Source organism: Rhincodon typus, chromosome 10 (assembly GCF_021869965.1).
Source record: "Rhincodon typus isolate 14 chromosome 10, sRhiTyp1.1, whole genome shotgun sequence".
Lineage (NCBI taxonomy): Eukaryota > Metazoa > Chordata > Chondrichthyes > Orectolobiformes > Rhincodontidae > Rhincodon > Rhincodon typus.
The window spans coordinates 74,601,252-74,628,817 of record NC_063341.1 but is presented as its reverse complement, the minus strand read 5'-3'; the positions used below and the strand labels follow the sequence as shown (position 1 = coordinate 74,628,817).

Below are 27,566 nucleotides of genomic sequence, written 5' to 3'. Positions count from 1 at the left end.
CAGGACCTTCTTAAATCTATCCCTTCTCACCTTAAACCTACACCCTCTAGTTTTCAATTCCCCTTCCCTGCATTCATCCTATCTATGCCCCTCATGATTTTATACACTTCAATAAGGTCACCCTTCATTCTCCTACGTTCCAAGGAATAAAGTCCTATCCTGGCTGACCTCTCCCTGTAACACAGGCCTCCTAGTCCTGGCATCATCCTCGTCAATCTTGTTTGCACACTTTAGAGTTTAACTATGTCTTTCCTATAACAGGGTGACCAAAACTGTACACAATACTCCAATGGCAGCATCACCAATGACTTATACAACTGTAACATAATGTCCCAACTCCTGTACCCAACGCTTCGACCAATGAAGGCCAACATGCTAAATGACTTCTTCACCATCCTGTCTACATATGACGCCACTTTGAGCAAACTATGCACTTGTACTCCCAGATCCCTCTGTTCCACAACACTCCTCAGGACATTATCAATCACTGTATAAGTCCTACCTTATTTTGATTTTCCAAAGTGCAACACCTTGTACTTGTCTGTATTGAATTACATTTGTCAATCCTTAGCCCACTTCCCCATGGGATCAAGATTCCTCTGTAATTTTTGATAACCTTTTTCGCTATCAATGCTACCTCCTAATTTTTCAGATCATTCTGCCTTCTCAGTGGCTCAGTGGTTAGCACTGCTGCCTCACAGCGCCAGGGACCTGGGTTCAATTCCACCCTCGGGCAACTGTCTGTGTGGAGTTTGCACATTCTCCCTGCGTGTGCGTGGGTTTCCTCCGGGTGCTCCGGTTTCCTCTCAGTCCAAAGATGTGCAGGCTAGGTGGATTGGCCATGCTAAATTGCCTGTAGTGTTCAGGGGTGTGTGGCTTAGGTGGGTTATAGGGGAATGGGTCTGGGTGGGATGCTCTATGGGTTGATGTGGACTTGTTGGGCCAAAGGGCCTGTTTCCACACTGTAGGGATTCTATGAACTATCCACAAATTTACTAATCATTCCTTGTACATTCACATCCAGATTTATGTAAATAACAAAGGTCCCAACACCAATCCCTGTGAACTGTAACAGATCGGGCAGTGTTAGCTGTGAACCATTAGAGGCTGGTTACAGTGTTAGCTGTGAACCATTACAGGCTGCGGTCTATGTGCATTGCTGTTTTATTGGACATGAATGTTGGGATTTTCCCATCCCACTTGGGTTCCAAGTGGAATTATTCACAGAACACACCCAAAGTCCTCCGGGTTTTAGGTGTGCCTGTTTAACGTGAAAGTACTTTTAAAGTTCTGAAGAAGAGTCTCTGGACTTGAAATGTTAACTCCAGTCCGAAAAACAACCTTCAACCATCACCCTCTGCTTCCTACCACCACTTACGCTCACATTCTGCCTGAGTGACGACGAATGGGCATGTGAGTAGGAGATGGGATACGATACCCACAGCAACGTGGTTGATTCCTCATTGCTCTCAAGGGCAGTTAGGGATGGGCACCAAAAACTGGAATTACCAGCAGCACCCATATTTCACAAACAAAAGGAAACATGGAGTTAAGGTACAGATCAGTCACGATCTGACTAAATTCCAAAATACAGCATGGAGGGACCATGTGGTCTTCTCAGTTCAACGTCCCAGTTCTCCAGAGGAGATGTGAGATAAGCCATTTTTACGCAACAGAAGTCTAAATTCCAGCAATGCTTTGAATATTTTGTTGAAGAGATGAACCGGTCTGTGCCATTTGAGCAGACAGCGCAGTTCTGCTGTTTTTGGACTGTGCGCCAGCCAATTCTAAAACAATTACAAGTCACTTTAATGCTTCTTCTGCTCTGTACACATGCTTTGGTGTCTGTTTCCAAGGAACAATCAGATACAGAGATTGTTTGCTTGTGATTGGAAAGCCGGATTCTATTGAATGCATAATCTGAAATCCTATTGAGCACAAGGGCTTGTTATTCTGAAACGTTGTCTGCCGATTGCGAGGAGAGATCTGAACATCTATCACCTCATGCTCACACCTCGAGATGTTAGGATTGGATTGAATCTCTGCCTGTCTCTCCTGCGTGTGTCCCTGTTTAGGCATGGCTAGCGTTGGACAACTAGCTTCTCTTTGATCTGGAGATTTATTTTTTGGTTCAAGAAGGGGCTGTTTATGATCACATTTCTTTGTTCTACAGTGGAAATGCTGATGTTTCCTGTCAGGTCATAAGACTATAAATGTAGGAGCAGAAGCAGGCCTTTCAGCCCATTGAGTTTACTTTGTGTTCAATGAGATCATAATAGATCTGATCACCGTCAACTCCACTTTCCTGCTTTTTCACCTTAACAACTGATTCCCTCACTGATTAAAAATTCATCTATATCAGCCTTGAATATACTTAACAAGCTCGTCGCTACAGCCTTCTGGAGTAAAGAATTCCACAGATTCATTATCCTATGAGAAAAAAAATGCTCATCCTCACCACCTGCCTTCCCACCAATGTTTGTGGTGAGGCACTGGTCACAAAGTGGCTAGCCAATAGCACAAGCTTCAATGTGCAGCTTCAGGAGTGGGTAGCACACATGCCTCTAAGGTACAAAAACCTAGGTTCAAGCGTACTCCAGGAATGGGGAGGAGTGGGATCTGCTGGAGGTCTCGCCTTCCAGCTTAACAGCCCCAACAAACTCTACCCCAATCAGCTGGTGGTGAGCCTTCCCCGAGAATCAAGATCCATTGGGGTTTTGTGGTGGGGAGGTGGGCATATTGACCCAGCACAGGGATTATTACCAGTCAATCAGAGGCCATTAGCTCTTGTGCCCAGCAATGCCAGGGAGGATGCCATGTTTTCTGTCAGGAGGAAGCCAGCCCCCATTCCGTCTCTCCGCAATGGACCCAGGACAAAGGTAGCGACTTGAGGAGATACTTGGGCCAGGAGTCACAAAGAGAAGGGTAGGGGGATTCAGAAGCCAGGGCGGGGGAGGGGTGAGCCTAGCCTTTTGACCAGGAGCTAAATATCATTCAGAGATAGTAGGAACTGCAGATGCTGGAGAATCTGAGATAACAAGGTGTAGAGCTGGATGAACACAGCAGGCCAAGCAGCAACAGAGGTGCAGGAAAGCTGACGTTTCGGGCCTAGACCCTTCTTCAGAAAATTTTCCTGAAGAAGGGTCTAGGCCCAACACATCAGCCTTCCTGCTCCTTGGCCTGCTGTGTTCATCCAGCTCTACACCTTGTTAGCTAAGTACCTTTGATTGCAGGACTGTTCACCCTTGCCTGAGGTGGTGAAGCTGCCAACAGGGTATTACATATTGTCAATGCCAGCTGGTGACAGACCCGCTTCATAGAATCATAGAATCCCTACAGTGTGGAAACAGGCCCTTTGGCCCAACAAGTCCAAATTGACCCATAGCGCATCCCACCCAGACCCATCCCCCTATAACCCACCGAAGCTACACATCCCTGAACACTATAGGCAATTTAGCATGGCCAACCCACCTAACCTGCACAGCTTTGGACTGTGGGAGGAAACAAGACCACCCGGAGGAAACCCATGCAGACACAGGGAGAATGTGCAAACTCCACACAGACAGTCGCCTGAGAGTGGAATTGAACCCAGGTCCCCGGTGCTTTGAGGCAGCAGTGCTAACCACTGAGCTACCGTGCCGCCCCATATCTGGGTTAGTTCCTACTGGTGCACTGAGACCCTGCAGTGGTCCTGAATAAGCTTCAACTGGTGGTGAAATGGTTGGGAACCAGAGAAAATAGGTGCGGGAATAGGCCATTCAGCCCTTCGAGCCTGCACCGCCATTCAATATGATCATGGCTGATCATGCAATTTCAGTATCCCACTCCTGCTCATTCTCCATACCCCTTGATCCTTTTAGCCACAAGTCTTACTTCCAGCCCCTTCTTGAATATATCTAACAAACTAGCCCCTGTGGTAGAGAATTCTTATGAAGAAGGATCTCCTCATCTCTGTCCTAAAGGGCCATACCATATCTTTAGCCTGTGACCCCTGGTTCTGGACTGTCTGGTCATCAGGAACATCCTTGTTGCTTTCACTTTAGTCTAGTTCCATTAAAATTTTATTGGTTTCTATGTGATGCCCACCCTGTCCCATTCCCAGTTTTCTAAATTGGCCGAGCCAACGACAGCTTTGAATGAGTAAAGATTGAAAACAAAGTTGTTCTTGGGATCTTCCTATACACAAACCACATGTCTATACCTCAACAAGTACTTCATTGGCTGCAATTATGGTAGAGGGCACTATAGAATGCAAGGTATCTGTTTTGTTTTATCCAACAGGAAGGACCATGACAGCTCTGGTCCCCCGTGCCTTGTCTGGCCTTGAACCTGCGCTAAGGTAAGCTGAGCAAAGCCACTCACCTATGTTCTCAGTGGGCACCGTGACGGTGGTTGGCTCCATGAGGTTATCAGCCAGGACGAAGGCACCTTCTTCCAACGTGTCAAGTAGCAACGTCGCTGCGTGAGCCTGTTCTGTTGCATTCATGTCCTTCCACGACTGCAGAGCCTCCGGTCTCAACAGATTGTCAACAGTGTCCACGATGGCCTGGCATCGGGAGATGGGGGGGAGGAAGAGGGCAAAAAGGTTGGCATTAGTGCTGCCCTGGATAATCTGCAAACATAGAGTCAGGTTAAAAACTCAAATCTTTTGTTCTACTTGGGGGAATCCCGAATATAATGCAGGAAGAATGTTTCTGTTGGGCGGGGGTGGGGTGAGACCAGAACCAGGGGGTCACAGTTGAAAGATATGGGGTAGGCTATTTAGGACTGAGATGAAAATAAGTTTTCTTTTACCCCAGGAGTTGTGAGCCTGGGGAATTTGCTTCCATGGAAAGTAGTCAAAGCCAAGTTATTGTCTGATTTTAGGAAGGAGTCGGGTTTAGCATTTGGGGCTAAAGGGATCAAAGGATATGAGGAGAAAATGGGAAGCGGGCAGTCAGTTGGACGGTCAGCCATGATTGTCCTGAATGGGGGAGCAGACCCGAAGGGCTGATGGCCTACTCCTGCTCCTATTATCGATATTTCTGGAGGGTTATGATTTTGAAAGCAGAGCCTTGCTATCCAGTGGTGTTGCCAAAAATCAAACAGTAGCAGGAATTTAGAAACCTGTCCATTCTAAAGATTAAGGAGGCTGCGGGGTCTGTTGACAAATATCAAACCAGAGCTTGGTAGATTCCTGTTAGCTATGTGCGTGTTAAGGGAGAGGGAACTAAGGCAGTTGAAAAACAAATGATGCCTGATCGAAGTGTAACAGACACGAGAATACTGAAGATACTCAGCAGGTCTGGCAGCAATTGAAGAAAAACCACAGCAGACTCAAAAAAAACTAACTCGATTTCTCTCTTCACAGATGCTGCCAGACCTGGTGAGTTTCTCCAGCTTTCTCTGTGTTTGTTTCAGATCTCCAGCATCCGCAGTATTTTGCTGATCAAATGGAATATTGAACCAGGCAGAAGGTAAAGTCACCATAGTTCCGGAGACTGCACTCTCATCTGAGAGATGACGGTTGGCAGTTTAACCCGAGGTTCAGCACACCTCAAGCGAAGGGAAAGGTTGAGAAAGAAAGTCCTCCATGGTAACCTAAGCTAAAGCAGGAACTGAACCCACAAGATTAGGATCACAAATGAGCATCCAGCCAATTGAGCTAAATGACATTCTACATTGTTAGAATCTCCTACAGTAAAAGAGATATAGTTTGTGTTGAACAATTTTATGCTGTTTGGATTTCTGTGGCCACTGGGGCTGTTTCTGGGCTACTCAATCAGTCCTTACATAGTTATCTCGAGTTATATTACCCACATACGGCTATTCTTTCTGCTCTCAGCCCAATACCTCTACTTTCCTGGGACTGATCCTGGGAACTTTCTTAATTCTCAACTCCATTCTGCTGGTCAATGGTGTCAGCAGAAAACTCAAGGTTTGTTTTCACCAGGATGGACACAGTTTCTCCTCACCATCGTGTCCTTTGATGCCTGCACGGTCTCTTAAACCGTCATGCTGCTTCTCTGACACACAGTTCTGCAAGAACTGAAAACACCTCCAACTAAATATTGGAAAGTCTGAAGCTCTTGATCTCAGCAGACCCCAACCAACAAGCTCCATTCTCTGGCAATCAGATCCATCCCTTTCCTTTCCCATATGAGGATGAGCCAGCCTTTTTGCAACTTTGGTGTCAGTCTGACCACAAAGTAAGCGAATCACTACATTTCTAAGCCACCACCAGGCTTGCTCATTTCTGTACAACATGACTGACTCTACCTCTGTTGCTGAAACCTTATCCACACCTTTGTCACCTCTAGACTGGACTCGCCACACAAGAGGGGCGATGGTCTAGTGGTATTATTGCTGGACTGTTAATCCAGAGACCCAGGTAATGTCCTGGGGACCTGGGCTCAAATCCTGCTACAATTCGGTGCTAACCTGGAAATAGGAGTCTAATAATGATCATTAAATCCATTGTCAATTGTCAGGAAAAACCCATCTTGTTAATGCGCTTTAGGGAAGGAAATCTGCCACCCTTGTTTGGTCTGGCCTACATGGGACTCCAGACCCATAGCAATGTGGTTAACTCTTAACTGCCTCATGGGCAATTGGGAAGGGACAATAAATGCTGCCTAGCCAGCGATGCCCACATCCTGTGAATGAATCAAAACAAAAATTTCAAAGTCCTCCTGGCTTGTAACCCATATTCTGCCTTCTATGTGTTTTGTATTCATTCACAAGAAGTATGTACTTGAAGTCATACAGTCATACAGCACGGAAACAGATATTCTGCCCAACCAGTCCATGCCTAACATAATCCCAAACTGATCTGGTCCCACCTGCCCGCTCCTGGCCCATATCCTTCCAACCTTTCCGATTCATTTACTTATCCAAATGTCTTTTAAACGTTGTAATTGTACCCACATCCACCACTTCCTCAGGAAGTTTATTCCACACACGGACCATTCTGTGTGCAAAAAATTTGCCCCATGTCTTTTGTAAATTTTCTCCTCTCACCTTAAAAATGTGCCTCCTTCCCTTGAAATCCCCCATCCTAGGGAAAAGACAAGTTACCATTAACTCTATCTATACCCCTCATGATTTTATAAACTTCCATAAGGTCACCTCTCAACGTCCCTATGCTCCAGGGAAAAAATGATCCAAAATTGTGTTTAGCTCACATCAAGTCTCGTTCTTCTGATCTTGAAAATGACACTGCTTCTTTAGGAAGCAACACCGTTTTATTAAAAAACGTCATTATTTTCAAACCGTTCCATGGCGATGCCTTCTTCCCATCTCTATAATCTTCTCTAACCTCACAGTGTTCTGAGGCAACCGCAATCCTCTAATTCTGGCCTCTTGGGTATTTCGTTTGCAATTATTGTTAAAGTACCCTGGGCCCCAAGCTCTGGAATTCCATCACTAAACCTTTCCACCACTGTAACTTCCTTTCTTCTTTTAAGACAGTCTCTCCATCTTCAACAAACCTTTTGGTGAAACAGAGGATTATGGAGAAACTCAGCAGGTCTGGCAATATCCATGGAGTGAGAGAAACAGAGTCAATGTTTTGTGTGCAGAATGATTTATTCAGAACTATGAAAAAAAAAGTCAAACTGGATTTGAAATGCTAACTCTGTTTCTCCCACCACAGATGCTGCCAGACCTGCTGAGTTTCTAAAAGCATTCTATGTGTCTATTTCAGATTTCCAGCTTCTGCAGCATTTCGCCTTTATTTGAAGGTGTTTGGCCAAATGCCTTAATACCTCTTTTCCTCAAGTTTTGTTTGCTGATATCGCCCTGCATTGAACAGATTATGTTCCACTGCAAAAATCCCAAGTCGCTATTGTTTAATGTAATGAAACATTCCGAGGCACTTCCAAAAAAAGCATTTCGGGAGGTTCTGAAAGGACAGAGGAGACAGCAAGAAGCAGCTTTGAAGAGTTAGTTGAAACATGCAAAGATATAGACTAAAAGGTACATTAAAAGATGACTTTTGAAGGCATTTGAAGAGCTGGAAGATCATAAGAACTGGGCCACCCTCGAGTCTATACCACTATTCAAGCAGATTGTGCTTGATCTGAAATCCACTTTCTTGCTTGATGCCCACAACCCTTGACTCCCTTTGTAAGGATTACATATATTTCTTTGGAATACAAACTGGGAAAAATGGAAGTTTGGTTGCCGCTGTATTGCAGAGACTGAACCGGTTCGCTTTCTTACAACTCGAAGGTCAAAAGGGGAAATCTGTGATGTTCACTAAGACAGGAGAAGCTGGATTTGTTACTTTGGCAACAGCTTTGGATTTACTTTAAACTGTGGTTTGTCACAGAACTGAGATAGGGCACTCGCACTTGGACCTTCAGAAAACCTGCCAGCCAAGACAGGTCTGTCCGTCTCTCTTTCTCTCGGCGAGTAGGACAGAAACATCTAACAGACTCTGAAAGGAACTTCAGACTCAAGAAAAGACCTATGTCCACTTGATCAGCTACCAAACTGATTATTTTCTGATGTGGAGGTGCCGGTGTTGGGCTGGGGTGGACAAAGTCAGTAGTTATGTGACACCAGGTTATGGTCCAACAGGTTTATTTGAAATCGCAAGCTTTCGGAGCACTGTTCCTTTGTCAGGTCATTTGGCGAAGGAGCAGTGCCCCGAAAAATTTTGATTTCAAATAACCTATTGAACTATGACCTGGTGTTGTGTGACTTCTGATTTCTGACTACAATAGGACATCATCATCAAAAGCCAAAAGAACCGATAGAAAGCCATCTCACACCCTTGTGGTTTAGAATTTTGATCCATATAATTTGTTCCTTTTGCTTACGTCTTTCACTCATGGTACTTCTGCAGAACTGTCTGTCTCATCTCTCTTCTTTGTCAATGAATGTGTGTATTTTTGGGTTAAAGGGAGTGTAGGTTAAGTTTGCGCAGTCATAATTTAAAATCCATCTTGCCATTCATAATAGGTTAAGTTTGCTTATTAAAAAAGAAAGTCTTTTTGTTTGTTTTTGGAACCTGGTGTGAATTTCATTAATCCTAGATAGCAGTCAATGTCAGGCAAATTAACCATATTAACCATTAACCATTCTCTTCTGCTGCAAGGAAAACAACCCAGTTTGTCCTGTCACTCTTTGTAAGTAAATCTCTCACAGCCCAGGCAACATCCTGATAGATCTTCTCTGCACCCTCTCCAGTGCAATCACATCCCTCTTACAGTGAGAATTCCACATTTATTTACCCATTTGTGATGGCTCATGGAATAATAGGACTTGATTTCTAGGGGATTCTGCCCATCAGGATCAATACACCTTCAAAATCAGAAGTCTCTAACACAGCCTTGAATATTCAATGACTTAGCCTCAACTGCTCTCTATCGAAAAGGATTCCAATGACCCACTATTAGAAACAACTACACCCCCAATCTTCATGTTAAGTGGGACAGCCTTTATCTGTAATCTATGCCCCCCACATTCAGAATCCTCCAAAAGGGCCAACACTCCAGGGGTTTCAGGAAGACAAGTCCATCATGAATGGATCTGAGTGGTCAGCCATTAGTCTATGTGACAAAATCAGAAATTGCTGGAGAAACTCAGAAGATCTGGCAGCACCAGTGGAGAGAAAGCAGAGTTGACATTCGAGTCCAGAGACTCTTCTTCAGAACTGATAGTAGCAACTTCTGTTTTTTTGTTTCAAACGTCTCCACTGCTCTTTCATTTTCTAAGATCTGACACATTTGCATTGGTGTGAAGGTGGATAGTATGGCAACAAGGTGCTGATGAGGCAATTTGCATCGATGCATTAAAAGGGAAGTTTGATCAGCAGTCATAGAGTCACAGAACTGTACAGCATGGAAACAGACCCTTTGGTCCAACTTGACCATGCTGACCAGATATTCTAAATTAATCTAGTCCCATTTGCCAGTATTTGGTCCTTATCCCTCCAAACCTTCCTAAATGAGGGAGAAAGGAACAGAAGGATATGTTTGATTCGATGAGATGAAGAAAGGTGGGAGGTGGTGGAGCACAAACACCAGTATTGAACAGTTGGGCTGAAAGGCCTGCAAGGAAGAGAGAGTGAGAGACACAGAGAGAGAGAGAGAGAGAGACAGACAGATAGAGAGACACAGAGAGAGAGACAGAGAGAGAGAGAGAGTGAGAGACACAGAGAGAGAGAGAGAGAGAGAGAGAGACACAGAGAGAGAGAGAGACAGAGAGAGAGAGTGAGAGAGAGAGAGAGAAGCTATAGATTACACACATGCACAGAGTGAGAAATAGATTAACAATACAACAGACAGAGGGGGACATAAATACACAGAGCCTGTAATACCGGACTAAAATCTCACAGAAAAGATAGATTTAAAATCTGGACTTGTCTTCCTGAAACCCTGGAGTACGGGCCCTTGTGGAGGATTCTGGAAGTAGGGGGCAGAGGTTATAGAAGGTGGGGGCTGTTGCTTTTGTTCGAGGGTCAGTAGAATTTTCTCTGCTTTATTAATGGGATTGGTGGAAGGTCATAGACAGGTGTAAGCTTCAGTCAGAGCTAGGTTCCTTGGGTTACTCCACATTAATGAAAGCAGCTTAAAGGGAAAGTTTCAGAAATCACTGGGTTGGCCAGCAAGTAAGCAAGTGCGAAAAAATAATGACAGGAAACACAAACAACTGGAGACCATTACAATCCTGTCAGAAGGTAATTAAATTTAATCAACTTAATCAGTTACTCAGTTCCATGCTCTATTATATAGGGTGTTGCAAAAAGTGAATTAAAAGAGTGAATCATGCTGTATTCCACAACAGTGGAAGCCTCTCTCTCCTCCCATCTCCACATTATCTGACCAGCGATAATATAACTAGCTCTAGTAACAAGGCACTTCATGCAAATAAAAAAAGGAAGATGAATTTAAGCAGTGCTTTGTACCTGCAAGAATGATTAGAAGAAGCCTACCAAAGCTACTGTCAGTATAAGATTAATTAGTCTAATCCATCTTACTATCCTCTTTCTGTCCAATTTCCTAGTCACTATGACCTTCCTACCAGGTGGAAGATACTTAGATGTGGCATTACAGGCTTTTCTCCCCCTGGTCTAATCGGAGATTGAATAGTCAAAATGCTAATATCAATTCTACTCCAGCTCTTAACTATGAAGGTGGAGAGATTGGTCTATTGAGAGCATTTTTCCTTGTTACTCACTTCAGGAATGCAGCTCTGTGCTTATTGCCTGCACTGTGAAGGTACCTTATGTCATGAATAATGAACTTGTTTGAGATTTCAAAAACGTTTTCATAGAGTCACTGTGTTGTAGAAGCAGGCTATTTGGCCCATGAAGTTCACACTGACCCTTCCAACCCCCTACCCTATCCCTGTAACCCTGTATTTCCCATGGCTAACCCACCTGACCTGCACGTCCCTGGACACCATAGGGCAATTTAGCATAGCCAATCCACCTAACCTGCACATCTTTGGACTGTGGGAGGAAACTGGAGCATCCGGAGGAAACCCACGCTGACCTGGGGAGAATGTGCAAACTCCACCCAGACAGCTAGCCGAGGGTGGAATCAAACCCGAGTCCCTGGTGCTATGAGGCAGCAGTGCTAACCACTGTGATCCACTGTACCGATTTGGAATATTTATATCTTTTTTTAAAAAGCACTGATTATGAATACAGTGGGTAAACTTAACAGCAATTAATTGGCTAGCCATTCTGTCATAACTGAAGTAAAAGAAAGTAGGAGAGCTACAAATCGAAGGCCATAAAGAGCAGTAGAAATAGGCCATTCAGCCCATTCCATCTGCTCTGCCATTCAAACGAGATGAAGGCAGATCTGAAAATCCTCAACTCCACTCTCTTGCATCTTCCCCCATAACCTGTGACACTACAGATTTCTTACAGAGATTCAGCTCCCAAGGAACAGTCAAACCAGGGACATTCCTCGTCACAATGGACATTCCTGCACTCTACACCAGCAGCCCCCATGATAATGGCATCACTGCAACAGCCTCAGTACTCAACACCAACAACTGCCAATTTCCAGACGCCATTCTACAACTCATCCGCTTCATCCTCGACCACATCTTCTTCACCTGCAACAAGTTCTTCATCCAGACGCATGGAACAGCCGTGGGGACCAAACATGCACCCCAATATGCCAACATTTTCATGCACAACTTTAAGCAAGACTTCTTCGCTGTGCAGGACCTCTGACCAATGGCTATACATCAACATACGTCAACAACATTTTCTTCCTTTGGACTCATGGCAAGGAATCACTGAAATAACCACAAAGCGATATCAACAACTTTCATCCCAACATCAGGCTTACCATGGACTACTCTTCAGGATCAGTCTCATTCTTGGACACACGCATCTCCATCGAGGAGAGACACCTCAGTACCTCAGTACCTCAGTCTACCCAAGCCCGTGGATAACCTCAAGGCTGCACTTCTCTAGCTTCCACCCTAAACATGTTAAAGAAGCCATCCCCTATGGACCAGTCCTGCGCATACACAGGATTTGTTCAGATAAGGAGGAACGTGACAGACACCTAAAGATTTTGAAAGACGCCTTCATAAGAATGGGATACAATGCTGAACTCAATCGCCAGTTCGTATCTGCCAGTGAAAAACGGCAATGATTTCCTCAGAAGACAGACTCATTATATGGTCGATAGAGTACCCTTTGTCATCCAGTCCTTCCCCGGAGCAGAGAGACTACGCCATGTTCTTCACAGCCTTCAACATGTCATCAATGACAGCGAGCACCTCGCCAAGATCCTCCATACACCTCCACTTCTCGCCTTCAAACAACCGCCAAACCTTAAACAGACCATTGTTCGCAGCAAACTACCCAGTCTTCAGGACAACATCGACCACAACACCACACAACCCTGTCATGGTAACCGCTACAAGACATGTCAGATCATCGACATGGATACTACCATCACACGTGGGAATGCCACCCACCACCTACACGCCAGATACTCATGTTACCCCGGGGTCTGGTATATTGGCGAAACTATGCAGACGCTTCAACAGTGCACAACAATCGCCAGACAGGAATGTTTCCTCCCAGTCGGGGAACACTTCAGTGGTCAAGGACATTCAGCTTCTGATCTTTAGGTAAGGGTCCAAGATACACAACAATGCAGAATCGCCAAGCAGAGACTGACAGCCAAGCTCCATACCCATCAAGTCGGCCTCAATCATGATCTTGGATTCGTGTCACACTACATGTGGCCCCATCACACTGTTTTGTATCTGCAAAATCTTCCTTACTGTCCTGTTTTGTCACCATCACCTGGATAAATTGTTATGATCGCTCTCCCTCAATTAGTTGGCACAGTTTTGGATTACTTGTGACTTTGGTTAGACCCTCAGTATGTGACTCTTAAACCTATCATGTTTTTCCAGTCATTTGGTTTGTCTCCAGCACCACCTTATTTTTAATTTTTTGCAATTATCTTTCTGCCTCATTTAATCAGATTATAGGTCATCACTTTGCTTCTTATTCAGCTGTTGACACTTTACTCACACCGTTTGACCCTTTTGATCACCTGCAGAGACTTATTATTCGACACTCCACTCACACCATTTGTATGATCTTTTGATCTCTCTGCCCTTCATCTCTCTGCCTATAAATTCCGTGTCTGCGTGCTTCCCTCTCAGGGGCAGCGCTTTGAAAGCTTGTGATTTCAAATAAACCTGTTGGACTATAACCTGGTGTCGTGTGACTTCTGACCTTGTCCACCCCAGTCCAACACCAGCACCTCCGTACCCCGATGCCCAGATAGATTAAAAATCTGTCTATGTCAGATTTGAATATACTTAATGATCCAGCTTTGACAGCCCTCTGTGGTAAAGAATTCCACAAAGATTTGCCTCTCTACCAAAACCTCAACAAAGGATGGGTTAACCCTTATTCCGTGGTTGTGGGAATGGCATGGCTTTCCGATGGGATGAGCCCAAGCTGTTTCGATATGGTTCCATTCTTTTCGGCTTCTGGAGAGGTTGGTGGCTGGGAATGGGCTCTTGCCGTCTGCATCGTCAATGCACAACTTCTGGAGCCACATGATGGTCAAGTGAAGCTCCCACCCATCACTGCTGTTAAAGCAACTGTAATCAACTTCACTGACAAGTAGAAGAGTTTTCCACAGTCGGATCCATGGCATAACCTGAGGGTGCTTCTTGTACGGTGGTAGTGACCCTACCTCTGAGCCAGGAGACCTGGGTTCAAGTCTCACCTGCTCCAGAGCTGTGTCATAACATCTCTGAACGGGGGTATTGGGAAATATATGGACTGGAAAGGCGTGGAGCTCTTGTGGTGCAGCGGTTGTGTCCCTACCTCTGAGTCAGGAGGCCCAGGTTCGAGTCTGTCCTGCTCCAGCAGTGTATTGTGACGTGTTTCAACAGGTAAATGAGAAAAACATCTATAACATATATGGATTCTGAGTGGAATGGACTCAATGATGGACTGAATAGCCTTTTGTCTTGTTTCTCTGATTGAAAAATAGGGGCTCACAGAGAGGAGCCTATGATAGGGTCAGAACTCTAACTACAGAGGATCGAAAGGGAGGAGAAATGTCTGCCATGATGGTTCAGGTTTAGGGTGGGATCAGCTCAGTTGCCACGGTGACGCATGTTCTTAATTCTTTCACAAGGATAGTGATCGTTGGAAATCAAACAATATTACAGAAGCTGAGGCATGAGAATAACAGCAGCACTTGACAATGTGATTTATGAGGGACAGGCAGAAAGGTAATAGAATTTTCTCTCTCTGTTCTGGAACATTCCATAACTGAGCCACTGTACAGGTCAGGCAGGAGAGGTGAGGGTGGTGGAATGTCAAAATCTTTTCTGATTCATGATCCGCTTTCAAGTTACGGTTTTCTGAACTTACTTCTTCCTGTCTGGGGACACCTTACAAATATAGATATACAGTCCCAGGGACACCATGCAATTATTGATACAACTGCCACAGGCCTAATTCATCTGGTTGAAATTATTGGCATCAGTTCAACTTCAGACAACAAGACAGCTGGCCTGTTTTTATTGGGAGTCAGCATTGGGCAAAAGCCCAATAGCCAGCCGATAAATATTCGTATCTGATCTGACAGTCAGACTAACTCCCCCTCACCATGGGAATTTCCTCTTGACAACCAAGAATCCCCGACATGAAATACCATGCTTCAGCGTGACTGTTTATTCACTTTCATTTGACAAGCCAAAAGTTTAATAGCGTAATACATGCGGTGAGGATATTACATCCAGCTATTTCTTCACCCGCTTTTGCAGAGCAATGTTAATGATGACTAACGTTTATGACACACATCCTCTTTTTACATCTGATATGGGTGTCACTGGCTGGGTCACAAAATCATCGAAGTGCTACAGTGTGGAAGCAGGCCATTTGGCCCATCTGAGTCTACACCACCCCTCCAAAGAGAATCCCACCCCTCCCGCCTACCCAATCCGTATAACACAGCATTTCCCATGGCTAATCCACCTAACCTACACATCCCTGAGCACGATGGGCAATTGAGCATGGTCAATCCACCCTAACCTGCACACCTTTGGTCTGTGGGAGGAAACCGGAGCACCCGGAGGAAACCCACACAGACACGGGGAGAATGTGCAAACTCCACACGGACAGGCACCCGAGGGGGTACAGTGAAGGTTCACCGGGATGGTTTCTGTGGATAAGAGGGTTGTCTAGTAACTTGATGTTGAGTAAACTGGCTTTATATTCGCTGGACTTTAGAAGAATGAGAGAACGGTGTACAGGGCTCAATGCAGAAGATAAAGGGGCAGATTTAGGCCTTTCGACCCATTGAGGCTGCTCCACCATTTGATCATGGCCTATCATGGTGGGGAAGCTGCTAGAGAAGATACTGAGGGATAGGATCTATTTACATTTGGAAGAAAATGGGCTTTTTAATGATAGGCAGCATGGTTTTGTGCAGGGAAGGTCACGTCTTACCAACTTGATAGAATTTTTTGAGGAAGTGACCAAGTTGATAGATGAGGGAAGAGCTGTAGATGTCATATACATGGACTTCAGTAAGGCGTTTGATCAGGTTCCCCATGATAGGCTGATGGAGAAAGTGAAGTTGCATGGGGTCCAGGGTGTACTAGCTAGATGGATAGAGAACTGGCTGGGCAACAGGAGTCAGAGAGTTGTAGTGGAAGGGAGTTTCTCAAAATGGAGAACTGTGACCAGTGGTGTTCCACAGGGATCCATGTTGGGACCACTGTTGTTTATGATATACATAAATGATCTGGAGGAAGGTATAGATGGTCTGACTTGGAAGTTTGCAGATAACACAGATTGTTGGAGTAGCAGATAGTGAAGGCGACTGTCGGAGAATGCAGCAGAATAAAGATAGGTTGGAGAGTTGGGCGAAGAAATGGCAGATGGAGTTCAATCCAGGCAAATGCAAGGTGATGCATTTTGGAAGATCCAATTCAAGAGCGAACTATGTGGTAAATGGAAAAGCCCTGGGGAAAACTGATGCACAGAGAGATCTGGGTGTTCAGGTCCACTGTACCCTGAAGGTGGCAACGCAGGTCGATAGTGGTCAAGAAGGCATACGGCATGCTTTCATTCATCGGACGGGGTATTGAGTACAAGAGTTGTTACAGTTGTATAGGACTTTGATTCGACCACATTTGGAATAGTGTGTACAGTTCTAGTCGCCACATTACCAAAAGGATGTGGATGCTTTGGAGACGGTGCAGAGGAGGTTCACCAGGATGTTGCCTGGTATGGAGGGCGCTAGCTATGAAGAGAGGTTGAGTAGATTAGGATTATTTACATTAGAAAGACAGAGGTTGAGGGGGGACCTGATTGAGGTCTACAAAATCATGAGAGGTACAGACAGGGTGGGTAGCAAGAAGCTTTTTCCCAGAGTGGGGGACTCAATTACTAGGGGTCACGACTTCAAGGTGAGAGAGGAAAAGTTTAAGGGAGATGAGCGTGGAAAGTTCTTTACGCAGAGGGTCGTGGGTGCCTGGAACGCGTTACCAACAGAGGTGGTAGAGGCGGGCATGATAGCGTCATTTAAGATGTATCTAGACAGATACATGAATGGGCAGGGAGCAGAGGGATACAGATCCTTGGAAAACAGGTGACAGGTTTAGATAGAGGATCTGGATCCGCACAGACTTGGAGGGCCAAAGGGCCCGTTCCTGTGCTGTAATTTTCTTTGTTCCTTGATATGTTTCTCAACCCCATTCTCCTGCCTTATCCCCATAACCCTTCATCCCCTCACTAATCAAAAACCTGAGCAAAAATCAAAAATCTGTCTTAAATACACTCAATAACTTGGCCTCCACAGCTCTCTGTGGCAATGAGTTACAGATTCACCACCCTCTGGCTGAAGAAATTTCTCTTCATTTCAGGTCTAAAGGGTCATCCCTTCACTCTGAGGCTGTGCCCTCAGGTCCTAGTCTCTCCTACAAGTGGAAACATCTTCTCCACGTCCACTCTATCCAGGCCTCTCATTATTCTGTAAGTTTCAATCAGATCCCCCCTCATCCTTCTAAACTCCAGTAAGCACAGACCTAGAGTCCTCAGCCACTTCTCATATGACAAGCCCTTCATCCCTGGGATCATTCCTGTAAACCTCCTCTGGACCCCATCAACACCAGCACTTCCTTCCTCAGATAAGGGGGACCTTACTGTACTTGTACCCCTATTTCTTATGTTCTTAGGTTAAGACTAAACAAGTTTCAATGAGTTTTGAGAATAGGAGTAGGAGTTGGCCATTCAGCCCTTCCAACATGCTCTGCCTTTCAATATGAGCAGGAATATTCCCTTTGTGCAACTCATCATGTAAGATGCATGGAAAGCTTTCCATTTTTAATGGATCAGTTTGAGCTCCTAAAATTAAAGCAGTGAACTATCAGCTTATACTACAGCAATGAGAAGACACCTGTCCATTTATGATCTAACAGGGGCCACATTTCACAGCAGGGTTTCTTTTGGCCAAACACTGAAATGAAATAGTATCAGCAGGCAGTCTGGACGCAGACTGTGACACGGGGATCAGCGAGTGCTGTAACTACATGCGAGACGTTTTGGATTAAATATTAAACCAAAGGTTTGGTCGATGCTGAAAGATCACAAGGAACAAGTGACAAGATTTTACAGATGATCGCGGGCATTTGTTTGTTTTTTTTTTCTTTTACCGCCATTGCCAAAAGTATATAAATGGTTTGTCGTATAAGGGTCACTGATGGACCTTGTTGATCCAAAATGGCTGCCCCACTTGGCTCCATAGCAACAGTGATATGATGTAAACTAATGAAGCAATCTCTTTATGACTGCTCGATGTATGCGGTATATACATGCAAGATGCAGTTATAAGCCTGTTTCAAGCAGCAGTTATTTTCTTAACAAGGGCGGAGGCAATGACCTAGTGGTGTTATCACTAGACGTTTAATCCAGAGACCTAGCTAATGTTCTGAGGACCTGGTATCAAATCCCACCACAGCAGATGGAATTTGAATCGAATAAAACCCTGGAATTAAAGTTGTAATGATAACCATCAAAACATTGTTAATTGTCAGGAAAATCCCATCTGGTTCATGAGCATCTTTTAGAGAAGAAAATGCCCATCTTCATCTGTTCTGGTCTACACGTGACTCCAGACCCACAGCAATGTGGCTGACTCTCAACTGCTCTCTGGGCAATTAGGGATGAGCAATAAATTCTGGCCGAATAGCCGCCCTCCCATGAACGAATGATGAAAATAAAATTGATGCGTTGTTCCAATTCATGATCCATGTCCAAATAATAGGCTGCTTTAAAAAAAGATCTTATTTTTTAAGAATTCTTTCACAGGATGGGGGCTAGGTCAACACTGATTGCCCATCCCTAATTGCCCAGTGGGCAGTTAAGTGTTAACCACATTGCTGTGGGTCTGGAATCAGATGTAGGCCAGACTGGATAAGGATGGCAGTTTCCTTCCCTAAACACGGCTTTTTTTTCCCAACAATTGACAATGTATTCCTGGTCATCAATTCCAGATTCTTAGCGAATTCAAGTTCCACCACCTACCATGGCAGGATTTGAACCCAGGTCCCCAGAACATTGCCTGGTCTCTGAACTAAACAGCGACACCACCATTAGGCCAGCACTTCTCCCTCATTGATACTTAGTGTCCCACAGATTGGTGTAAGTTGGATGTACTTCAAAAAGGAATTGGCTTTCAGTACTGAGACAGAAAATAGCTGCGATGTAGAAATGGCACTCGGAGCTTTCCCAAGCCACAGTGAGTTGAGACAGCCTTACCCAGAACACATAAAACATCAGTGTGAAGCACAGCCAACCAGACAAGAGGAGCCAGAAGGATAGCTCATCCGAGGACCTCAGTTCTTGCATAGGTTGAGAAGGAAACAGTATTCGTACTTTGGGGTGTGGGGGCGGGGGGGGGAAGTGGGGAGAAATGGTGGGCGGCATTGCAAGGCAGTGGGACTTCATGCAACACATTCGCAAAGCAGAAAGGAACAGTCTTGAGGGGAGGCGAAGGGTGTTGCTTGTGGAAGGTCAACAAAAGGCGAAAGCAACATTGCAGTGGAGCTACCTTAATGTATGCCCGACAAGTCCTCTCTCTTTTTTGGAGCTTTTCCAACCATGGGAGACAAGAGTTCAACACAGGGAAGAAACAACACAGAAAGGATTAGTAAAGGAAAAAAGATAGCGGAAACTTTCTGACTGTCCCTACCTCCCCCACAGTGTCTCGAGCGTGCGTCAGAAAAGCAGGTATCTGTTGCCACCCACAAATGGAAGAGAGACGATCAAAACTGCTGCCCTGTGCTATTCCGGTGTCATTAACCTTACCTTGTTAAAACTTCGACCCACGGTATCTTTCTCACTGGGTCGTAGCTCCTGGAGCTGGGCATCCAAAATGTCGACCAGCTGTTCCATCAGTCTAATCGAGGAGCTCACATCTCCTGCGTAGATGGGTCCCCTGGTGTGCTTGGCCAGTTCGTTTGCCAGGTTGGCTGCATTTTCGCCACTCCGGATCTGTAAGCATGGATTTGCACACGCTCAGTCTCTCAATCATGAGCAATGATCGGCCAAATTAGGAGTAGGCCATCAGTTAATAAGATCACACCACATTCCTGGCTCCACCTCCCCATCCCCACTACCGCCAATAACTTTTCACCCTCTTGTTTATACAGAATCTATCCACCTCAGCCTTAAAAATATTCAAGGACACTGCCTCTGCCAACTTTCAAGAAGGAGCCCAAGACTCGCCATCGTCTGAGAGTAAACAATTGTGTTCTCACTCTGAAGCTCCCATTCACCATGGCCCTATGCTGTGATCTAACTGGATGGCAGCAAACACAGATCTGAGTGACGCACAATGGCTTTGAGGGGCTCTGCAGGAGGGCACAAGGTCAGGGTTGTGTACAGTTTTTGTCTCCTTACTTGAGAAAGGATGTACTGGCAATGGAGGGGGTGCAGAGGAGGTTCACTAGGTTGATTCTGGAATTGAGGGGGTTGGCTTGTGAGGAGAGACTGGGTAGACTGGGACTATACTCAATGAAATTTAGAAGAATGAAGGGGGATCTTATGGAAACATATACAATTATGAAGGGAATAGATAAGATAGAAGCAGGGAGGTTGTTTCTACTGACAGGTGAAACTGTAACTAGGGGGCATAGCCTCAAAATAAGGGGGAACAGATTTAGGATTGAGTTGAGGAGGAACATCTTCACCCAAAGGGGTGTGAATCTATGGAATTCCCTGCCCAGTGAAGCAGTTGAGGCTACCTCATTGAATGTTTATAAGGCAAACAGAAAGGTTTTTAACAGTGAAGGGATTAAGGGTTACGGTGAGCGGGCAGGTAAGTGGAGCTGAGTCTCAAAAAGATCAGCCATGATCTTATTGAATGGCGGGGCAGGCACAATGGGTCAGATAGCCTACTCCTGCTCCTATTTCTTATGTTTTTTGGCAGCTCCAAGATTGTGTTTACATGTTTGCTCTGCTTCTCCATTTCAGATATAGCTTTCTCTGCACAGATGCTACCAGTGCTGCTGAGCATCTCCAGCACTCTCCATGTTTGTTTTAGATTTCCAGCATCCACAGTATTTTGTTTTTGAAGACGTAATGGTATTAGTGGCAGCCCAGAGAAGGTTCCTCAGTTGATACCAGGTATGGAGGGATTGCAGTGTGAGGAGAGGTTAAGCAGGTTAGGCCTGTACTCATTGCAATGTAGAAGAATGAGAGACGACCTTACTGAAAATGGAAGATTCTAAGGGGGCTTGACAGAGTAGGTGCAGAACGGTTGTTTCCCTTGTGGGAGAGTCTAGGACCAGACAGCATCATCTGAGAATAAGAGGTTGCCCCTTTAAAACAGCTGAAGAGTAATGACTTTTCTCAGAGTAGTAAATCTGTGGAATTATTTAACACAGAAGGCTGTTAAGGCTGTATATTCAAGGCTGAGAAAGACAGATTTTTAATCAATAAGGGAATTGTGCATTAGTGTGAAAAAGCAGAAGAGTTGAGGAGGATCAGATCAGCCATGATCTCATTGAATGATAGAGAGACTAGACTGTGAAATAGCCTACTTCTGCTCCTCTGCCTTACGGCCTTATGACGTTACCAGTCTAACACGACGACAATTTGGGAAACTGGTCTGTGGCTCTTCACCCAAGTGTGGCTGGAGACAATGAACACATTGTGAGTCCATAAGAATGTTGGGAACATGCATCTGAAATGAGCTGAAGGGCTAAAATTTGAAAGTAAGGTTTTCGCTTGTTAAAGTCAGCTTCCATGCATCGTTAGGCTGCTGTATCTTTAGCACCTTCCAGCTCAGCTGTTTTGTAACTTGGACCTTTGTATGAATAGAAAGACTAAAAACCTAGAGATCACTGCTGTCAAGGCCAGATTTCCAAATGCTTAATAAAGTTGTATTGAATTTTACACTTACTCCACATGAACAGACGCACACACCATTTAAATTAAGACTAGTGTCTCAATTAAAACAGCATCTGACACAAGTTAAGAATCTTGTATGATAAGATCATCATCAGCAACTGGCTGGCTGAGTTTCATTGGCAGAATAAATAATTTGGACGTTTTCTCACCCTTTTTTTTGCTCCGTGCAAATGCAGTAGTTCAAAACTAAATGACCCAGAGACTGATAAAGAGAAGCAAATCTATTTACAGTCATCTTTGTTTGAGTACGACAGGCTCTCCCACACGTTAATCAGGGATGCTACAAAAATACTCTTCGCATTTCCAATTACCTCACTGTGCAAGCCTCCAAGAAAACTCATATGTCTATTGCTTCCCAAGCCACAAATTGGTTGTCAAGGGTAACCAGACTGGAAGCTCAAATCTCCACAAACGTGAAGGCCAAAGGCCACCTGGTTCCTGAGGATAATTGCCCACAATGCCTATTTGATCCTTTGAAAAAGAAAACTTTGCTTTCTTAAATCCCTGATGATGAGGATACATAATGACTACGCACGCACGTTATCCCTCGGGGTTGTCGTACCTGCGAGACACAAGTTTAAAGTCACTGAGCCGGAATGGGTGAGGATACGTTGAAGAGAAAAAAAGAAACTGACGCGTTTAGTGAGCATTTCTCCAAACTGAATTCGCTGCGCTCGCTTTTAATCTCTTATAAACAAAACACAACCGTACGAACAAACCTTCTGAGCCACTTGATTCACCCAGTGTGACGTACAGTTGCTAAGATCAGGACCCTTAGGGTTCCACATTCCAGTGGAAACCATACAGAGATAAGAGGCAGTGCCTACAAGAGACGAAGCAGAACAAATTAGATAAACTTTCGAAGCATCTTTCCGTGCGTGTAAAACACCAACAGGCATAAATAGTGGTTTAGCCTTTGCAGCTATTCACTGCTGATTTCTGTACTATACACCACCTCTGGCTAGCCACTGACCCAGACAAATGCCCATTATTTAGGAAAAGCTCACTATCCAAATCTTATCCCTCGGTTACAATGCGTCTGGCCCACTTTTTGAAGACTTCTGCCTTTTCGAAAGAAAGGCATTAAAACCTGTCAAGTGCCCATAAACAACTTAGCTTTATTTCTCAGCGCTTCTGGCAGATAGAAACACAGAAGCGTAGAATTCTTACTTTGTGGAAACAGGCCGTTCAGCCCATCGAGACCAGAACAAACCCTCGAAAGAGCACCCAACCCAGCCCCATCCCCACTAGCCCATCCCTTGTAACCCTGCATTTCACAAGGCCAATCCATTGAACCTGCTCATCTTTGGAAAGAGAGTGGGAGATGTTTGGGACACAAATGACTTTGCAGGCCATGAATTGTTCTGATGCAGAAAATGTTGCAGCCAGTTTTAAAATTTGTGTAAGGTTTGATTTGTCTGGATAGCACACAAAATATTACTTTTCACTGTGTCTCAGTACATGTGACAATAATAAATCAAATCAAATGAATATATATTTTGGGATAATAGAACAGAATCCAGAATATAGTGATAAAACTACAGAAGGTGCAGAGAAAGATCAACTCTAATATATGAGAGGTCTGTTTATAAGTTTGATTACAGCAGGGAAGAAGCTGTTCTTAAATCTACTGGTGTGAGTTTTAAAACTTTTGTATCTTCAGAGAAAAAAACTAGGTTTTTTGTAAAAACCTAGCAATTCCAAGGTCACCTTTACTGTTACAGGGCTTTTCAATTCCCAGATTTCCAAAAGAAAATTCAAATGCAGCTTTCAAAATACATCCAACACTTTCCATAATTGCATTATTTGACATTTATGCTCCCTGGATGCAGATGATCCACTTCAAAACAAAAAAAAACAAGCCAAGTCTTTTACAGCCAATAACATACTTATGAAATCTAGCCACTGTTGTAATGTTGCTGCCATGTTTTTGCAGGCAAATGCAGCTGGCAAGGCATGGACAACAGGATCCCATAAACAGTACTAAATTACCAGATGCTCTGGATTTGCTGATGTTTGTTGAGGGATGTCCCTTGAGAGGACAGTGGAAATATTTGAATATTTTATTTGTAAAAGATAAAGTCACCATAGTCCTGCACTCCCTCATCATGGAGAGACAACTGCAGGTGGTTTAACCTGAGGGCCATCTCACACATTAGGCAAAGGGGGAGGTTGAGAAGGAAAGTCCTTCATGGTAACCTCAGCTGGTGTGGGAATTGAATCCATGCCTTTGGTCTCACTCTGCATCACAAACAGCTGATAGCCAATCGACCCCAATTTTGCCAAATTACATCAAGAGTCATAGTTTGAATTGTAACACTTCTGTAAAGTGCCTTTGGATGTTTCATGAATAAAGGCACTAGAGGAATACAAGTTGTTGATTGTTAGCTCATGCCCTGGCCAAATTATGCCATTCCCACTCACCTTGCTTAATCTGATAACTAACTACACTGACTGCACAAGTGTAGCACAAATGATCAAACATTCGTATTTCAAAGAAATGAGACAGCTTGCCCTTCTTGTCAAAATCTTGCTTACGTATGCCATGAGATATCAACAATGTATTTCCTCTTGATTTTAAAGACTGTTTCGCTGGAATTCCACCTACTACATCACTTGAGGCATTGAAGGTTGATTATTTAGACAGAAATAAGTGCGAGGATGTGGGGTAAAAAGCAGGAGATTGGCATTGGGTCAGGATGCTCATTTCATGAGCCGAAGCATGGGCTGAATGGTCTGTTTCTGTGCCGTAACACTTCTGTGATTCTGTGTCTATCCTAACTTTCGGTACTTGGAACTACGATGTTGTGGCCATTACAGAAACTTGGGTAACTCAGGGAGGGGAATGGTTGTTGGAAGTTCCAGGATTTAGATGCTTTAAAAGAAGTAGGGAGGGTGGAAAAAGAGGTGGAGCAGTGGCATTGCTAGTCAGGGCGAGTATAGCAGCTACTGAAAGGCAGTTCGAGAATGATATGTCTACAGAGTCAGTTTGGGTTGAGGTCAGGAACAAGAAAGGAGCAGTCACTTTGTTGGGGGTTTTTTACAGACCCCCTAATAGTTGCAGAGAAGTAGAGGACCGGATTGGGAGGCAGATACTGGAAACGTGCAGAAGTCACAGGGTTTTAGTCATGGGTGACTTCAACTTTCCAAGTATTGACTGGAAACATTTTAGTTGTAATAATTTAGATGGAGCAGATTTTGTCCAGTGCGCTTAGGAAGGATTCCTGACACAGTATGCAGATAGACCAACACGAGGAGAGGCCACTTTGGATTTGGTGCTTGGCAACGAACCGGGCCAAGTGTTAGACCTGTTGGTAGGAGAGCATTTTGGCGGTAGCGATCATAACTCTGTTTCTTTCACGATAGTCATGGATAAGGATAGGTACATACGGCAGGGTAAAGTTTACATTTGGGGGAAGGGTAATTACAATTCGTTAGGCAAGAACTGGGTAACATAAATTGGGAACAGATGCTGTCAGGGAAGAGCACCACAGAAATGTGGAGATTGTTTAAGGAATGCATACTGCATGCGCTCAATATGTTTGTCCCTAGCAGGCAGAGAAGATGCCTTCGAGTGAGGGAGCCATGGTCCTCGAGAAAGGTCGAACGACTGGTTAAGAGGAAGAAGGAGGCTTATGTAAGGTTTAGGAAAAGAGGAACGGAAAAGGCTCTAGAGGGATACAAGTTAGCCAGGAAGGTGCTGAAGAAAGGGCTTAGGAGAGCTATAAGGGGGCATGAGAAAACCTTGGCGGATAGGATCAAGGAAAACTCCAAGGCTTTTTACACGTATGTGCAGTACAAGAGAATGACCAGAGAAAGAGTAGGGCCGATCAAGAATTGTAAAGGGAATTTGTGCACAGAGCCTAAAGAAATAGGAGAGGTCCTTAATGAATACTCTTCTTCGGTATTCACAACTGAGACGGACCTAGTTGTAGAGGAGGACGTTGTGAAACAGGCAGGTAGGCTAGAGGAGGTCGATGTTAGTAAAAAGGATGTGCTAGGAATTCTGAGGAAGTTGAAGATAGACAAGTCCCCCGGGCCTGAAGGGATTTATCCAAGGATTCTATGGGAAGCAAGGGACGAGATCGCAGGGCCTTTGGCGATGATCTTTTCGTCCTCACTGTCCATGGATATAGTGCCAGAAGATTGGAAAGAGGCAAACGTCATTCCCTTGTTCAAAAAAGGGAACAGGGATAACCCCGGAAATTACAGGCCAGTTAGTCTTACGTCAATGGTGGGCAAATTATTGGAAAGGGCTCTGACAGACAGGATGTACGATCACTTGGAAAGGCACAGTTTGATTCGTGACAGTCAACATGGATTTGTGAGGGCTAGATCATGCCTCACAAACCTTACTGAGTTCTTTGAAGAGGTGACCAAACACGTGGATGAAGGTGGAGCAGTGGATGTGGTATACATGGATTTAAGTAAGGTGTTTGATAAGGTTCCCCATGGTAGGCTCATGCAGAAGGTAAGGAGGCATGGGATAGGGGGAAATGTGGCAGATTGGATTCAGGATTGGCTGACCCTTAGAAGACAAAGGGTGGTAGTGAATGGAAAATATTCAACATGGTGCTCAGTTGCGAGTGGTGTACCACAAGGATCTGTTCTGGGTCCTCTTCTATTTGTGATTTTTGTAAATGATTTGGATGAAGGAGTGGAAGGGTGGATTAGCAAGTTCGCGGACGATACAAAGATGGGTCACATTGTGGACAGTGCAGAGGGCTGTTCTAGGTTGCAAAGGGACATTGACAGAATGCAGAGCTGGGCTGAGAAGTGGCAGATGGAGTTTAACCCTGAAAAGTGTCAGGTGATTCATTTTGGAAGGACAAACTTGAAAGCAGAATACAGGGTTAACGGAAAGATTCTTGGCAGTGTGGAGGAGCAGAGGGATCTTGGGGTTCATGTTCACAGTTCCCTGAGAGCTGCCACCCAGATGGATCGAGTTGTTAAGAAGGCGTATGGTGTGTTAGCTTTCATTAATAGAGGGATTGAGTTCAAGACCCGTGAAGTTATGCTCCAGCTATACAAAAGCCTGGTTCGGCCACATCTGGAGTATTGTGTCCAGTTCTGGTCACCTCATTACAGGAAAGATGTGGAAGAGTTAGAAAAGGTGCAGAGGAGATTTACCAGGATGTTGCCTGGAATGGAGGGAAGGTCTTACGAGGAAAGGTTGAGAGAGCTAGGGCTTTTCTCTTTAGAACGATGAAGGATGAGAGGTGACTTGGTAGAGGTGTACAAAATGATCAGAGATATAGGTAGAATAGACAACCAGAGACTTTTTCCTAGGGTGGAGGTAGCTTTTACAAGGGGACATAGTTTTAAAGTGAAAGGAGGTAGATATCGGGGAGACGTCAGAGGTAGGTTCTTTACTCAGAGAGTGGTAGGGGTGTGGAATGCATTGCCGGAGAGGGTAGTGGAGTCGGCCTCATTAGGGGCATTTAAGCGGCTATTAGATAGGCATATGGATGATAGTATAAGGTAGGGGTGGAGGTTAGATAGACCTTAGGTTTAGGGTAAAAGTTCGGCACAACATCGTGGGCCGAAGGGCCTGTACTGTGCTGTACTATTCTATGTTCTATGTTCTAACTGGAACTGACGCTCTGTGTGTAGGAGCAGTTCAATTATTCTGTACAGCATTGCTGGA

At 44.7% G+C, this 27,566-nt stretch overlaps 1 protein-coding gene across 1 annotated transcript in view; it reads right to left on the bottom strand.

The window, feature by feature from the left end:
* Window positions 1-27,566, bottom strand: part of adgrl2a (adhesion G protein-coupled receptor L2a) — a 272,885-nt gene that overhangs the window by 84,547 nt on the left and 160,772 nt on the right. The window contains exons 5-8 of the mRNA XM_048601555.1: window positions 22,639-22,742; window positions 19,814-19,999; window positions 19,557-19,595; window positions 4,363-4,546 (exon numbers count right to left, since the gene is read on the bottom strand). Coding sequence (XP_048457512.1) covers window positions 4,363-4,546; window positions 19,557-19,595; window positions 19,814-19,999; window positions 22,639-22,742 — 513 coding nt within the window. The remainder of the gene's footprint in view (window positions 1-4,362; window positions 4,547-19,556; window positions 19,596-19,813; window positions 20,000-22,638; window positions 22,743-27,566) is intronic.